Source organism: Bufo gargarizans, chromosome 4 (genome assembly GCF_014858855.1).
Source record: "Bufo gargarizans isolate SCDJY-AF-19 chromosome 4, ASM1485885v1, whole genome shotgun sequence".
Taxonomy (NCBI): Eukaryota; Metazoa; Chordata; class Amphibia; order Anura; family Bufonidae; genus Bufo; species Bufo gargarizans.
In genome coordinates, this window is record NC_058083.1 from 530570388 (window position 1) to 530588238 (window position 17851).

Consider the following 17851-nt stretch of genomic DNA (forward strand, 5'->3'; position numbering starts at 1 on the left):
TGTTTTGGGGTTCCTGTGATATGTTTTATAAAACTGTATTTTACTGCCTTTGATAATTATATTCGCCCTTGTGTTCAATAATCATCATCGGCAGAGGGGAGGACTTTGTGTGGGTGTTTCTATTGTCCCATTGTGTGTTTAAATGGTGATGTCTGTCCTGTTGTCTCCACATGTGTATTGGCGATCTCCCTTTGTCCTGAGAGATAATTGGATTGCCCTTGGTTGTCTCTGGGACAGAGAGGAGGAAACCATGATGCATTGTGGGGATGTGTTGTATCTGTTCTGTATTTGCAAAACTGTAATAAAAACCAGGCTGGGTGTGCCAGCACATCAGAGCACTGCTTGACCCTCAACACGGAGTCTTGTCTCGTTATTGGGGGGATTCCCTGTATGCTGTTGGAGACTGATTGCCAGGAGTGTAAGCTGACTGTACGCTTTTCCTGTTCGTCTGCTGGCAGCTATTTGCGAGGTTCCAGTTTGGAGTGCTATTTTGTATCCAGTTCGGGAGTTTGGTGTTCTGCAGTAGCTGTGCCTGTCTCTCAGAAAGGGGCATATCACCTGAACGGATTTTAACCCCTTGTCTGCTGAAACGGTGCCGTTACATATATATATATATATAGTCTCTATATATGTCACTGTATATACTGTCACTGTATATAATATCACTATATATAATGTATCAGTGTATACTGTCTCTGTAAATTGTGTCTCTGTATATCATGTCACTACATATACTGTCACTGTATATAATGTCTCTGTATATACTGCCACCATATATACTGTCACTGTATGTACTATCACTATTTATACTGTCACTGTATATACTGTCTGTGTATATTAAGTCATTGTAGAATACCCATAAGGGGGCCCTGACAATACAATCTTTCAGTCCTCTTCCCGGACGGGCCCCTTCTGATTTCGGGTCTCTGAGGAGTGCGCAGCCTGATGGACGAGCCAGTATCCCCCCTCCTGATGGGCTGTCTGACTGCAAGGCATTATGGACGGGCCCTCAGTCCAGGGTCAAGTCCTGTTTCCTCACTGCTGAGTCTATCTGTATAATGGGTGTCATCTCTTTAGGTTCATTCTCTACCCATTGACTTAGTTGTAAAATTCTCAGACCCCCCTGTCTGCTGCACTCGCAGGGTGGTCCTCAGGCAGTTGTCCTCTCTGTGCACTTACCTGTGGTTTCTTTTGCGGCTCTTCCTCACATATATGTAGAATGCCATGGCTGTGAGACCAAAGAGGATGCCAAATATAATGGCCAGCATGTCGCCTGTAGGGAGAGGGAATGTCAGCAGCTTTCAATCAGGGTCATCACCCTACCTCCCGACTGTCCGGATCCAGCAAGGCAGACCCGGAACAGCTGAGGTATGTGAGGGGGCAAATAACTGGGCATCGCTACTATGAACAGGGTACATCTGGTTATAACTAATGTGAAGGGGCACATATATGGGTGTAACTACTGTGAGGGGCACATATATGGGTGTAACTACTGTAAAGGGGGCACATATATGGGCGTAACTACTGTGAGGGGGCACAAATCTGGGTGTAATACTATGAAGGGGCACATATGTGGCCATAACTACTGTGAAGGGGACACATATCTGTGCATAACTACTGTGAGGGGCACATATCTGGATAAACAACTGTGAGGGGCACATATCTGGGTATAATACTATGAAGAGGCACATATCTGGGCATAACTACTGTGATGGGGCACATATCTGGGTATAACTACTGTGAGGGGCACATATATGGGTGTAAGTACTGTGAGGGGGGGGCACATATATGGCCATAACTACTGTGAAGGGGGCACATATCTGGATAAACTACTGTGAGGGGGGCACATATCTGGGTGTAATACTATAAGGGGCACATATGTGGCCATAACTACTGTGAAGGGGCACATATCTGGGTATAACTACTGTGAGGGGCTCATATCTGGGTATAATACTATGAAGAGGCACATATCTGGGCATAACTATTGTGAGGGGGCACATATCTGTGCATAACTACTGTGAGGGGGCACATATCTGTGCATAACTACTGTGAGGGGGCACATATCTGTGCATAACTACTGTGAGGGGGCACATATCTGTGCATAACTACTGTGAGGGGGCACATATATGTGCATAACTACTGTGAGGGGGCACATATCTGTGCATAACTACTGTGAGGGGGCACATATCTGTGCATAACTACTGTGAGGGGGCACATATCTGTGCATAACTACTGTGAGGGGGCACATATCTGTGCATAACTACTGTGAGGGGGCACATATCTGTGCATAACTACTGTGAGGGGGCACATATCTGTGCATAACTACTGTGAGGGGGCACATATCTGTGCATAACTACTGTGAGGGGGCACATATCTGTGCATAACTACTGTGAGGGGGCACATATCTGTGCATAACTACTGTGAGGGGGCACATATCTGTGCATAACTACCGTGAGGGGGCACATATCTGGATAAACAACTGTGAGGGGCACATATCTGGGTATAATACTATGAAGAGACACATATCTGGGCATAACTATTGTGAGGGGGCACATATCTGTGCATAACTACTGTGAGGGGGCACATATCTGGATAAACTACTGTGAGGGGCACATATATGGGTGTAAGTACTGTGAGGGGGGGCACATATATGGCCATAACTACTGTGAAGGGGCACATATCTGGATAAACTACTGTGAGGGGGGCACATATCTGGGTGTAATACTATAAGGGGCACATATGTGGCCATAACTACTGTGAAGGGGCACATATCTGGGTATAACTACTGTGAGGGGCTCATATCTGGGTATAATACTATGAAGAGGCACATATCTGGGCATAACTATTGTGAGGGGGCACATATCTGTGCATAACTACTGTGAGGGGGCACATATCTGTGCATAACTACTGTGAGGGGGCACATATCTGGGTATAACTACTGTGAGGGGCACATATATGGGTGTAAGTACTGTGAGGGGGGGCACATATATGGCCATAACTATTGTGAAGGCGGCACATATCTGGATAAACTACTGTGAGGGGCACATATCTGGGTGTAATACTATAAGGGGCACATATGTGGCCATAACTACTGTGAAGGGGTAAAAGAAATTTGAATCACCAAACATGCGACGTTTCAATCCTCTCAATGGGATTTTTCTCAAGCAATGGCATTGCTTGAGAAAAATCCCATTGAGAGGATTGAAACGTCGCATGTTTGGTGATTAAAATTTCTTTTACTTCTTCACGACTTGGATGTGCCGCGGAGTTCATTTTTTCTATACCGTTTGGAGGTGGATCGCCGACTCAGCCGCTGGCACTCCGTCCGTACTATTCGGATAGTGGTGCTGCCCACATTCCTTGATTTACTGTGAAGGGGCACATATCTGGGTATAACTACTGTGAAGGGGCACATATCTGGATTAACTACTGTGGGGGCGCATATATGGGTGTACCTACTGTGAAGGGGGCATATATCTGGGTGTAATACTGTGAAGGGAGACATATCTGGCCATGACTAATGTGAAGGGGACATATCTGGGCATAACTACTGTGAGAAGCACATATCTGGCCATGATTACTGTGAAGGGTGAACTTATTGGGATATAACTAGAGTTGAGCGAACACCTGGTTGTTCGGGTTCGAGAAGTTCGGCCGAACTTCCCGAAAATGTTCGGGTTCGGGATCCGAACCCGATCCGTACTTCGTCCCGAACCCGAACCCCATTGAAGTCAATGGGGACCCAAACTTTTCGGCACTAAAACGGCTGTAAAACAGCCCAGGAAAGGGCTAGAGGGCTGCAAAAGGCAGCAACATGTAGGTAAATCCCCTGCAAACAAATGTGGATAGGGAAATGAATAAAAATAAAAATTAAATAAATAAAAATTAACCAATATCAATTGGAGAGAGGTCCCATAGCAGAGAATCTGGCTTCCCGTCACCCACCACTGGAACAGTCCATTCTCAGATATTTAGGCCCCGGCACCCAGGCAGAGGAGAGAGGTCCCGTAACAGACAATCTGACTTCATGTCAGCAGAGAATTAGTCTGCATGTCATAGCACAGAATCAGGCTTCCCGTCACCCACCACTGTAAGAGTCCATATTCATAAATTTAGGCCCAGCACCCAGGCAGAGGAGAGAGGTCCCATAACAGAGAATCTGGCTTCATGTCAGCAGAGAATCAGTCTGCATGTCATAGCAGAGAATCAGGCTTCACGTCAGCCACCAATGCAACAGTCCATTGTCAGATATTTAGGCCCAGCACCCAGGCAGAGGAGAGAGGTCCCGTAACAGAGAATCTGGCTTCATGTCAGCAGAGAATCAGTCTTCATGTCATAGCATAGAATCATGCTTTAAGTCACCCACCACTGCAACAGTCCATTGTCATAAATTTAGGCCCAGCACCCAGGCAGAGGAGAGAGGTCCCGTAACAGAGAATCAGTCTTCATGTCATAGCAGAGAATCAGGCTTCACGTCACCCACCACTGCAACAGTCCATTGGCATATATTTAGGCCCAGCACCCAGGCAGAGGAGAGAGGTCCCGTAACAGAGAATCTGGCTTCATGTCAGCAGAGAATCAGTCTGCATGTCATAGCAGAGAATCAGGCTTCACGTCACCCACCACTGCAACAGTCCATTGTCATATATTTAGGCCCCGGCACCCAGACAGAGGAGAGGTTCATTCAACTTTGGGTAGCCTCGCAATATAATGGTAAAATGAAAATAAAAATAGGATTGAATGAGGAAGTGCCCTGGAGTCCAATAATATATGGTTAGGGGGAGGTAGTTAATGTCTAATCTGGACAAGGGACGGACAGATCCTGTGGGATCCATGCCTGGTTCATTTTTATGAACGTCAGCTTGTCCACATTGGCTGTAGACAGGCGGCTGCGTTTGTCTGTAATGACGCCCCCTGCCGTGCTGAATACACGTTTAGACAAAACGCTGGCCGCCGGGCAGGCCAGCACCTCCAAGGCATAAAAGGCTAGCTCTGGCCACGTGGACAATTTTGAGACCCAGAAGTTGAATGGGGCCGAACCATCAGTCAGTACGTGGAGGGGTGTGCACACGTACTGTTCCACCATGTTAGTGAAATGTTGCCTCCTGCTAACACGTTGCGTATCAGGTGGTGGTGCAGTTAGCCGTGGCGTGTTGACAAAACTTTTCCACATCTCTGCCATGCTAACCCTGCCCTCAGAGGAGCTGGCCGTGACACAGCTGCCTTGGCGACCTCTTGCTCCTCCTCTGCCTTGGCCTTTGGCTTCCACTTGTTCCCCTGTCACATTTGGGAATGCTCTCAGTAGCGCGTCTACCAACGTGCGCTTGTACTCGCGCATCTTCCTATCATGCTCCAGTGCAGGAAGTAAGGTGGGCACATTGTCTTTGTAGCGTGGATCCAGCAGGGTGGCAACCCAGTAGTCCGCACAGGTTAAAATGTGGGCAACTCTGCTGTCGTTGCGCAGGCACTGCAGCATGTAGTCGCTCATGTGTGCCAGGCTGCCCAGGGGTAAGGACAAGCTGTCCTCTGTGGGAGGCGTATCGTCATCGTCCTGCGTTTCCCCCCAGCCACGCACCAGTGATGGACCCGAGCTGCGTTGGGTGCCACCCCGCTGTGACCATGCTTCATCCTCATCCTCCTCCACCTCCTCCTCGTCCTCCAGTAGTGGGCCCTGGCTGGCCACATTTGTACCTGGCCTCTGCTGTTGCCAAAAACCTCCCTCTGAGTCACTTCTAAGAGACTGGCCTGAAAGTGCTAAAAATGACCCCTCTTCCTCCTCCTCCTCCTCCTGGGCCACCTCCTCTTCCATCATCGCCCTAAGTGTTTTCTCAAGGAGACATAGAAGTGGTATTGTAACGCTGATAAAGGTGTCATCGCCACTGGCCATGTTGGTGGAGTATTCGAAACAGCGCAACAGGGCACACAGGTCTGGCATGGAGGCCCAGTCATTGGTGGTGAAGTGGTGCTGTTCTGTAGTGCGACTGACCCGTGCGTGCTGCAGCTGAAACTCCACTATGGCCTGCTGCTGCTCGCACAGTCTGTCCAGCATGTGCAAGGTGGAGTTCCACCTGGTGGGCACGTCGCATATGAGGCGGTGAGCGGGAAGGCCGAAGTTACGCTGTAGCGCAGACAGGCGAGCAGCGGCAGGATGTGAACGCCGGAAGCGTGAACAGACGGCCCGCACTTTATGCAGCAGCTCTGACATGTCGGGGTAGTTGTGAATGAACTTCTGCACCACCAAATTCAGCACATGCGCCAAGCAAGGGATGTGCGTCAGACCGGCTAGTCCCAGAGCTGCAACGAGATTTCGCCCATTATCGCACACCACCAGGCCGGGCTTGAGGCTCACCGGCAGCAACCACTCGTCGGTCTGTTGTTCTATACCCCGCCACAACTCCTGTGCGGTGTGGGGCCTGTCCCCCAAACATATGAGTTTCAGAATGGCCTGCTGACGTTTACCCCGGGCTGTGCTGAAGTTGGTGGTGAAGGTGTGTGGCTGACTGGATGAGCAGGTGGAAGAAGAGGAGGAGGAAGCCGAGAAGGAGGAGGTGGCAACAGGAGGCAAAGAATGTTGCCCTGCGATCCTTGGCGGCGGAAGGACGTGCGCGAAACAGCTCTCCGCCTGGGGCCCAGCCGCCACTACATTTACCCAGTGTGCAGTTAGGGAGATATAGCGTCCCTGGCCGTGCTTACTGGTCCACGTATCTGTGGTTAGGTGGACCTTGCTACAGATGGCGTTGCACAGTGCACACTTGATTTTATCGGATACTTGGTTGTGCAGGGAAGGCACGGCTCTCTTGGAGAAGTAGTGGCGGCTGGGAACAACATACTGTGGGACAGCAAGCGACATGAGCTGTTTGAAGCTGTCTGTGTCCACCAGCCTGAATGACAGCATTTCATAGGCCAGTAGTTTAGAAATGCTGGCATTCAGGGCCAGGGATCGAGGGCGGCTAGGTGGGAATTTACGCTTTCTCTCAAATGTTTGTGAGATGGAGAGCTGAACGCTGCCGTGTAACATGGTTGAGACGCTTGGTGACGGAGGTGGTGGTGGTGTTGGTGGTTCATCCTCTGTTTGCTGGGCGGCAGGTGCCAACGTTCCTCCAGAGGCGGAGGAAGAGGCCGAGGCAGCGGCAGCAGAAGAGGCCGAGGCGGCAGCAGCAGAAGAGGCCGAGGCGGCAGCAGCAGAAGAAGCCGAGGCGGCAGCAGCAGAAGAGGCCGAGGCGGCAGCAGCAGAAGAGGTAGCAGGGGGAGCCTGAGTGACTTCCTTGGTTTTAAGGTGTTTACTCCACTGCAGTCCATGCTTTGCATGCAGGTGCCTGGTCATGCAGGTTGTGCTCAGGTTCAGAACGTTAATGCCTCGCTTCAGGCTCTGATGGCACAGCGTGCAAACCACTCGGGTCTTGTCGTCAGCACATTGGGTGAAGAAGTGCCATGCCAGGGAACTCCTTGAAGCTGCCTTTGGGGTGCTCGGTCCCAGATGGCGGTGGTCAGTAGCAGGCGGAGTCTCTTGGCGGCGGGTGTTCTGCTTTTGCCCACTGCTCCCTCTTTTGCTACGCTGTTGGCTCGGTCTCACCACTGCCTCTTCCTCCGAACTGTGAAAGTCAGTGGCACGACCTTCATTCCATGTGGGGTCTAGGACCTCATCGTCCCCTGCATCGTCTTCCACCCAGTCTTGATCCCTGACCTCCTGTTCAGTCTGCACACTGCAGAAAGACGCAGCAGTTGGCACCTGTGTTTCGTCATCATCAGAGACGTGCTGAGGTGGTATTCCCATGTCCTCATCATCAGGAAACATAAGTGGTTGTGCGTCAGTGCAGTCCATGTCTTCCACCGCTGGGGAAGGGCTGGGTGGATGCCCTTGGGAAACCCTGCCAGCGGAGTCTTCAAACAGCATAAGAGACTGCTGCATAACTTGAGGCTGAGACAGTTTCCCTGGTATGCATGGGGGTGATGTGACAGACTGATGGGGTTGGTTTTCAGGCGCCATCTGTGCGCTTTCTGCAGAAGACTGGGTGGGAGATAATGTGAACGTGCTGGATCCACTGTCGGCCACCCAATTGACTAATGCCTGTACTTGCTCAGGCCTTACCATCCTTAGAACGGCATTGGGCCCCACCATATATCGCTGTAAATTCTGGCGGCTACTGGGACCTGAGGTAGTTGGTTCACTAGGACGTGTGGCTGTGGCAGAACGGCCACGTCCTCTCCCAGCACCAGAGGGTCCACTAACACCACCACGACCATGTCCACGTCCGCGTCCCTTACTAGATGTTTTCCTCATTGTTACCGTTCACCACAACAACAAAAATATTATTTGGCCCAATGTATTGTATTCAAATTCAGCGGGATATAAATTTGAGGCCTAGTATTTAGGCGCTGGGTCACCGGTATGGATTTAGTGACAGAATTAGACTTGGAAATACACAGTAGCGTGTGTGTGAAGTTATTCTGAATGACCCAATGTGCACCTTGAATATTATATACCCTTTTAGGGATAGATTTCAAATAGCTCTGATATAGCAGGAACCACTAAATTAGGAAATTGCTAAATTGGGAATTGTATTTCAACCCAGAACAAAAAATGTGCTTTGACGGACACTAAATAACTTGCCCAGCCACAACAGGACAGCGGTAACGAGAGATTTAGCGGGATATAAATTTGAGGCCTAGTATTTAGGCGCTGGGTGACCGGTATGGATTTACTGACAGAATTAGACTGGGATATTGCCAAAAAATAACCACACTATTGCTGGTTAAATGCACTTGGTGTGACAGCTTGACCAACCACACTACTGAGGGTTAAATGCACTTGGTGACGGGCGCAGCTTGCCCCTGATGTAGTATATGGCCAAAAAATGAACAGACTATTGCTGGTTAAATGCACTTGGTGACAGCTTCACCCTGATGTAGGCTTTAGCCAAAAAACAACCACACCATTGAGGGTTAAATGCACTTGGTGGCAGCTTGTGCTGGCGCACCACAAGACACAAAATGGCCGCCGATCACCCCAGAAAAAAGTGACTGACAAACGGTCTGGGCAGCCTAAAAACAGTGAGCAATTGAGGATCAGCAGCTCAATGATCCACAGCTGCAGATCGATCAGTTAATCAAGTCCTTTGGAGGAGTTAATCTGCCTAATCTCGCCCTACTGTCGCAGCTGCAACCTCTCCCTATGCTGATCAGAGCAGAGTGACGGGCGGCGCTACGTGACTCCAGCTTATATAGAGGCTGGGTCACATGGTGCTCTGGCCAATCACAGCCATGCCAATAGTAGGCATGGCTGTGACGGCCTCTTGGGGCAAGTAGTATGACGCTTGTTTGGCTGCTCTGCAGCCTTTCAAAAAGCGCCAAGAAAGCGACGAACACCGAACCCGAACCCGGACTTTTACGAAAATGTCCGGTTCGGGTCCGTGTCACGGACACCCCAAAATTCGGTACGAACCCGAACTATACAGTTCGAGTTCGCTCATCCCTAGATATAACTACTCTGAGGGGGCACATATCTGATCATAACTAGTGTTGAATGTGAATATTTGAAAAGCAAATTTTTATCTCGAATATCGCAACTTCGAGAATTCGTGAATATTTCAAACATAGTGCTATATATTTGTTTTTTTAAATATTCGTCATTTTTTGCCATCTGAAGTCATGATTCATACTTAAATTGCTTTTGGGCCAACCGTGTGTTCAGATGGAAAAAATGACGAATATTCTAAAAGTTAATATATAGCACTTTATTCTATAGTGCTATGTGTTCGTTTTTGACCCACGCCTGTATTGATGACGTAATATTCACATATCACACGATCATTACCTTGACGATTTTGGAGTAAAAAGAAAGAATGTAGAATATATAAAATATTCGCTTAATATCGCGAATCAGAATATTGCCCCTGCCGCTCATCACCAGTCATAACTACTGTTTGGGGGCACATATCTTGGCATAAATGCTGTGAAGGGGGCACTTATCTGGTCAAAACTGCTGTGAGGGTGCAGATAACTGGGCATAACTACTGTAAGGGGGCACATATCAGGGCATAATTAGTAAGAGGGCACATATCTGGCCATAACTACTGTGAGGGTGCAGAAAACTGGGCATAACTACGGTGAAGGGGTACAATACTGGCACAACTACTGCGATGGAACACAATGGAAATAATTACAACTTGGGGGCATTAAGGGGACTGAGTGTAAATAGTTAGTTTTTGGTGGAGTTTGCCTCGTATAAAAAAATTTGCTGTGGCCGCACGTGTTGTCCCTCTTTATGCATTTCAAATGTTGGGAGGTATGTCACACTTACCTATTCCCAGTGAAGGGTGCTGCTGGCCATGAGAACCTGTACAGGAGACAAAGCAGAATGTCATTGGGTACATGGAGGGATCAAAGAGGTAAAACAGACTGACAATATGGAGCACAGACTGGATATAGGTCACTGGACTGTTCACATTAGACACACACTGGATATAGGTCACTGGACTGTTCACATGGGCACGCACTGGATATAGGTCACTGGACTGTTCACATGGAGCACAGACTGGATATAGGTCACTGGACTGATCACATGGAGCACAGACTGAATATAGGTCACTGGACTGTTCACATGGAGCACAGACTGAATATAGGTCACTGAACTGTTCACATGGAGCACAGACTGAATATAGGTCACTGGACTGTTCACATGGAGCACAGACTGGATATAGGTCACTGGACTGTTCACATGGAGCACAGACTGGATATAGGTTACTGGACTGATCACATGGAGCACAGACTGGATATAGGTCACTGAACTGTTCACATGGAGCACAGACTGAATATAGGTCACTGGACTGTTCACATGGAGCACAGACTGGATATAGGTCACTGGACTGTTCACATGGAGCACAGACTGGATATAGGTCACTGGACTGTTCACATGGAGCACAGACTGGATATAGGTCACTGGACTGTTCACATGGAGCACAGACTGGATATAGGTCACTGGACTGTTCACATGGAGCACAGACTGGATATAGGTTACTGGACTGATCACATGGAGCACAGACTGAATATAGGTCAATGGACTGTTCACATGGAGCACAGACTGGATATAGGTCACTGGACTGTTCACATGGAGCACAGACTGGATATAGGTCACTGGACTGTTCACATGGAGCACAGACTGAATATAGGTCAATGGACTGTTCACATGGAGCACAGACTGGATATAGGTCACTGGACTGTTCACATGGGACACAGACTGGATATAGGTCACTGGACTGATCACATGGAGCACAGACTGAATATAGGTCACTGGACTGTTCACATGGGACACAGACTGGATATAGGTTACTGGACTGATCACATGGAGCACAGACTGGATATAGGTCAATGGACTGTTCACATGGAGCACAGACTGGATATAGGTCACTGGACTGTTCACATGGGACACAGACTGGATATAGGTCACTGGACTGTTCACATGGGACACAGACTGGATATAGGTCACTGGACTGTTCACATGGGACACAGACTGGATATAGGTCACTGGACTGTTCACATTGGGCACACTGGATATAGGTCACTGGACTGTTCACATGGGACACAGACTGGATATAGGTCACTGGACTGTTCACATGGGACACAGACTGGATATAGGTCACTGGACTGTTCACATTGGGCACACTGGATATAGGTCACTGGACTGTTCACATGGAGCAAACACCGGATATAGGTCACTGGACTGTTCACATGGAGCACAGACTGAATATAGGTCACTGGAAGGTTCACATGGGACACAGACTGGATATAGGTCACTGGACTGTTCACATGGGACACAGACTGGATATAGGTCACTGGACTGTTCACATGGGACACAGACTGGATATAGGTCACTGGACTGTTCACATGGAGCACACACCGGATATAGGTTACTGGACTGTTCACATGGAGCACAGACTGGATATAGGTCACTGGACTGTTCACATGGAGCACAGACTGGATATAGGTCACTGGACTGTTCACATGGAGCACAGACTGAATATAGGTCAATGGACTGTTCACATGGAGCACAGACTGGATATAGGTCACTGGACTGTTCACATGGAGCACAGACTGAATATAGGTCACTGGACTGTTCACATGGGACACAGACTGGATATAGGTCACTGGACTGTTCACATGGAGCACACACCGGATACAGGTCACTGGACTGTTCACATGGAGCACAGACTGGATATAGGTCACTGGACTGTTCACATGGAGCACAGACTGGATATAGGTCACTGGACTGTTCACATGGAGCACAGACTGAATATAGGTCAATGGACTGTTCACATGGAGCACAGACTGGATATAGGTCACTGGACTGTTCACATGAGGAACACATTGGATACAAGTCACTGGACTGGAGTCACTGGACTGTTCACATGGCGATCACACTGGATATAGGTCACTGAACTGCTCACAAGGGGCACACACTAGATATAGGTCACTGGACTGTTCACATGGCGATCACACTGGATGTAGGTCATTGGACTGTTCACATGTGGCACACACCGGATATAGGTAACTGAACTGTTCACATTGGGAACACACAGGATATAGGTAACTGGACTGTTTACATGGGGCACACACTGGATATATGTGAAAAGGCTAGAATTATGGGCGAGCACGTCTAGCCTTTTCACATGCAATTACCAATAGAGTGTGGGTGTCCCTTCAATTTGGGTTAGCAGCACCTGCTCCAGAATCTCATCTGGAGTGAGCCACCACCTTGAAGTTTGTATTTACACACTGGATATAGTTCACTGGACTGTTCACATGGCGATCACACTGGATGTAGGTCATTGGACTGTTTACATGGGGCACACAACGGATATAGATCACTGGACTGTTCACTTGGGGAACACACTGGATATAGGTCACTGGACGGTTTACATGAAATGTACAATTATATTACCTGCTGTACAGTACACTGCCTCTACACACTGTACAATTATACTATCTGCTGTACAGTACACTGCTTCTACACACTGCACTATTATACTATCTGCTGTACAGTACACTGCCTCTACATGCTGCACAATTATACTATCTGCTGTACAGTACACTGCCTCTACATGCTGCACAATTAAACTATCTGCTGTACAGTACACTGCCTCTACATGCTGCACAATTAAACTATCTGCTGTACAGTACACTGTCTCTACACACTGCACTATTATACTATCTGCTGTACAGTACACTGCCTCTACATGCTGCACAATTATACTATCTGCTGTACAGTACACTGTCTCTACATGCTGCACTATTATACTATCTGCTGTACAGTACACTGCCTCTACATGCTGCACAATTATACTATCTGCTGTACAGTACACTGCCTCTACATGCTGCACTATTATATTACCTGCTGTACAGTACACTGCCTCTACACACTGTACAATTATACTATCTGCTGTACAGTACACTGCCTCTACATGCTGCACAATTATACTATCTGCTGTACAGTACACTGCCTCTACACGCTGCACTATTATATTACCTGCTGTACATTACACTGCCTCTACACGCTGCACTATTATACTATCTGCTGTACAGTACACTGCCTCTACTTGCTGCACTATTATATTACCTGCTGTACAGTACACTGCCTCTACACGCTGCACTATTATACTATCTGCTGTACAGTACACTGCCTCTACATGCTGCACTATTATACTATCTGCTGTACAGTACACTGCCTCTACACACTGCACTATTATACTATCTGCTGTACAGTACACTGACTCTACACGCTGCACTATTATATTACCTGCTGTACAGTACACTGCCTCTACATGCTGCACAATTATACTATCTGCTGTACAGTACACTGACTCTACACGCTGCACTATTATATTACCTGCTGTACAGTACACTGCCTCTACATGCTGCACAATTATACTATCTGCTGTACAGTACACTGCCTCTACACGCTGCACTATTATACTATCTGCTGTACAGTACACTGCCTCTACATGCTGCACAATTATACTATCTGCTGTACAGTACACTGTCTCTACACACTGCACTATTATACTATCTGCTGTACAGTACACTGCCTCTACATGCTGCACTATTATACTATCTGCTGTACAGTACACTGTCTCTACACACTGCACTATTATACTATCTGCTGTACAGTACACTGTCTCTACATGCTGCACAATTATACTATCTGCTGTACAGTACACTGTCTCTACATGCTGCACAATTATACTATCTGCTGTACAGTACACTGCCTCTACACGCTGCACTATTATACTATCTGCTGTACAGTACACTGCCTCTACATGCTGCACAATTATACTATCTGCTGTACAGTACACTGTCTCTACACACTGCACTATTATACTATCTGCTGTACAGTACACTGCCTCTACATGCTGCACAATTATACTATCTGCTGTACAGTACACTGCTTCAAAACAAATATTGCCTGTGCCGCTTATCACTACTGTTCACATGGGGAACACACTGAATGTCATAAATATTGTGACTACTGGTCTGGGGTTCCTGATGCAGAACATTTCATACCTGTCTCAGTGTTGCGAGATGAGGGATCATCAGTGTCAGAGGGCGAAGCTGGAGGAGCTGTGATATCATGGGAAGAAATGAGAAATTATCATTGTATACAAAAAATGCCTCTACACGCTGCACTATTATACTATCTGCTGTACAGTACACTGCCTCTACACGCTGCACTATTATATTATCTGCTGTACAGTTCACTGCCTCTATACACTGCACTATTATATTATCTGCTGTACTGTACACTGCCACTACATGCTGCACTATTATATTACCTGCTGTACAGTACACTGCCTCTATACGCTGCATTATTATATTACCTGCTGTACAGTACACTGCCTCTACACGCTGCACTATTATATTACCTGCTGTACAGTACACTGCCACTACACGCTGCACTATTATATTATCTGCTGTACAGTACACTGCCTCTACATGCTGCACTATTATATTACCTGCTGTACAGTACACTGCCTCTACACACTGCACTATTATATTACCTGCTGTACAGTACACTGCCTCTACATGCTGCACTATTATATTACCTGCTGTACAGTACACTGCCTCTACACGCTGCACTATTATATTACCTGCTGTACAGTACACTGCCTCTACACACTGCACTATTATATTATCTGCTGTACAGTACACTGCTTCTACACGCTGCACTATTATATTATCTGCTGTATAGTACACTGCTTCTATACGCTGCACTATTATATTACCTGCTGTACAGTACACTGCCTCTACACGCTGCACTATTATATTACCTGCTGTACAGTACACTGCCTCTACACACTGCACTATTATATTATCTGCTGTACAGTACACTGCCTCTACACGCTGCACTATTATATTACCTGCTGTACAGTACACTGCCTCTACACGCTGCACTATTATACTATCTGCTGTACAGTACACTGCCTCTACACGCTGCACTATTATATTATCTGCTGTACAGTTCACTGCCTCTATACACTGCACTATTATATTATCTGCTGTACTGTACACTGCCACTACATGCTGCACTATTATATTACCTGCTGTACAGTACACTGCCTCTATACGCTGCATTATTATATTATCTGCTGTACAGTACACTGCCTCTACACGCTGCACTATTATATTACCTGCTGTACAGTACACTGCCACTACACGCTGCACTATTATATTATCTGCTGTACAGTACACTGCCTCTACATGCTGCACTATTATATTACCTGCTGTACAGTACACTGCCTCTACACACTGCACTATTATATTACCTGCTGTACAGTACACTGCCTCTACATGCTGCACTATTATATTACCTGCTGTACAGTACACTGCCTCTACACACTGCACTATTATATTACCTGCTGTACAGTACACTGCCTCTACACACTGCACTATTATATTATCTGCTGTACAGTACACTGCCTCTACACGCTGCACTATTATATTATCTGCTGTATAGTACACTGCTTCTATATGCTGCACTATTATATTACCTGCTGTACAGTACACTGCCTCTACACGCTGCACTATTATATTACCTGCTGTACAGTACACTGCCTCTACACACTGCACTATTATATTATCTGCTGTACAGTACACTGCCTCTACACGCTGCATTATTATATTATCTACTGTATAGTACACTGCCTCTACACACTGCACTATTATATTACCTGCTGTACAGTACACTGCCTCTACACACTGCACTATTATATTACCTGCTGTACAGTACACTGCCTCTACACGCTGCACTATTATATTACCTGCTGTACAGTACACTGCCTCTACACGCTGCACTATTATATTACCTGCTGTACAGTACACTGCCTCTACACACTGCACTATTATATTATCTGCTGTACAGTACACTGCCTCTACACGCTGCACTATTATATTACCTGCTGTACAGTACACTGCCTCTACACGCTGCACTATTATATTATCTACTGTATAGTACACTGCTTCTATACGCTGCACTATTATATTATCTGCTGTACAGTACACTGCCTCTACACGCTGCACTATTATACTATCTGCTGTACAGTACACTGCCACTACATGCTGCACTATTATATTACCTGCTGTACAGTACACTGCCTCTACACGCTGCACTATTATATTACCTGCTGTACAGTACACTGCCTCTACACACTGCACTATTATATTATCTGCTGTACAGTACACTGCCTCTACACGCTGCACTATTATATTATCTACTGTATAGTACACTGCTTCTATATGCTGCACTATTATATTATCTGCTGTACAGTACACTGCCTCTACACACTGCACTATTATATTATCTGCTGTACAGTACACTGCCTCTCCACGCTACACTATTACAGTTACAAGAAAAAGTATGTGAACCCTTTGGAATGATATGAATTTCTGCACAAATTGGTCATAAAATGTGATCTGATCTTCATCTAAGTCACAACAACAGACAATCACAGTCGGCTTATCCTAATAACACACAAAGAGTTAAATGTTACCATGTTTTTATTGAACACACCATGTAACATTCACAGTGCAGGTGGAAAGTATGTGAACCCCTAGACTAATGACATCTCCAAGAGCTAATTGGAGTGCGGTGTCAGCCAACTGGAGTCCAATCAATGAGATGAGATTGGAGGTGTTGGTTACAGCTGCCCTATAAAACACACACCAGTTCTGGGTTTGCTTTTCACAAGAAGCATTGCCTGATGTGAATGATGCCTCGCACAAAAGAGCTCTCAGAAGACCTACGATGAAGAATTGTTGACTTGCATAAAGCTGGAAAGGGTTATAAAAGTATCTCCAAAAGCCTTGCTGTCCATCAGTCCACGGTAAGACAAACTGTCTATAAATGGAGAAAGTCCAGCACTGCTGCTACTCTCCCTAGGAGCGGCCGTCCTGTAAAGATGACTGCAAGAGCACAGCGCAGACTGCTCAATGAGGTGAAGAAGAATCCTAGAGTGTCAGCTAAAGACTTACAGAAGTCTCTGGCATATGCTGACATCCCTGTTAGCGAATCTACGATACGTAAAACACTAAACAAGAATGGATTTCATGGGAGGACACCACAGAGGAAGCCACTGCTGTCCAAAAACACATTGCTGCACTTTTACAGTTTGCACAAGAGCACCTGGATGTTCCACAGCAGCACTGGCAAAATATTCTGTGGACAGATGACACCAAAGTGGAGTTGTTTGGAAGAAACACACAACACTATGTGTGGAGAAAAAGAGGCACAGCACACCAACCTCAAAACCTCATCCCAACTGTGAGGTATAGGGGGGGGGGGCATCATGGTTTGGGGCTGCTC

General features: G+C 46.9%; 1 protein-coding gene across 1 annotated transcript in view; it reads right to left on the reverse strand.

Moving 5' to 3' along the window:
• Window positions 1-885: 885 nt before the first annotated feature.
• Window positions 886-17851, reverse strand: part of LOC122935556 (carbonic anhydrase 9-like) — a 106119-nt gene continuing 89153 nt past the window's right edge. Inside the window, exons 9-12 of the mRNA XM_044291325.1 lie at window positions 14557-14613; window positions 10301-10336; window positions 1180-1273; window positions 886-985 (exon numbers count right to left, since the gene is read on the reverse strand). Of these exons, the coding sequence (XP_044147260.1) occupies window positions 886-985; window positions 1180-1273; window positions 10301-10336; window positions 14557-14613 (287 nt within the window). The remainder of the gene's footprint in view (window positions 986-1179; window positions 1274-10300; window positions 10337-14556; window positions 14614-17851) is intronic.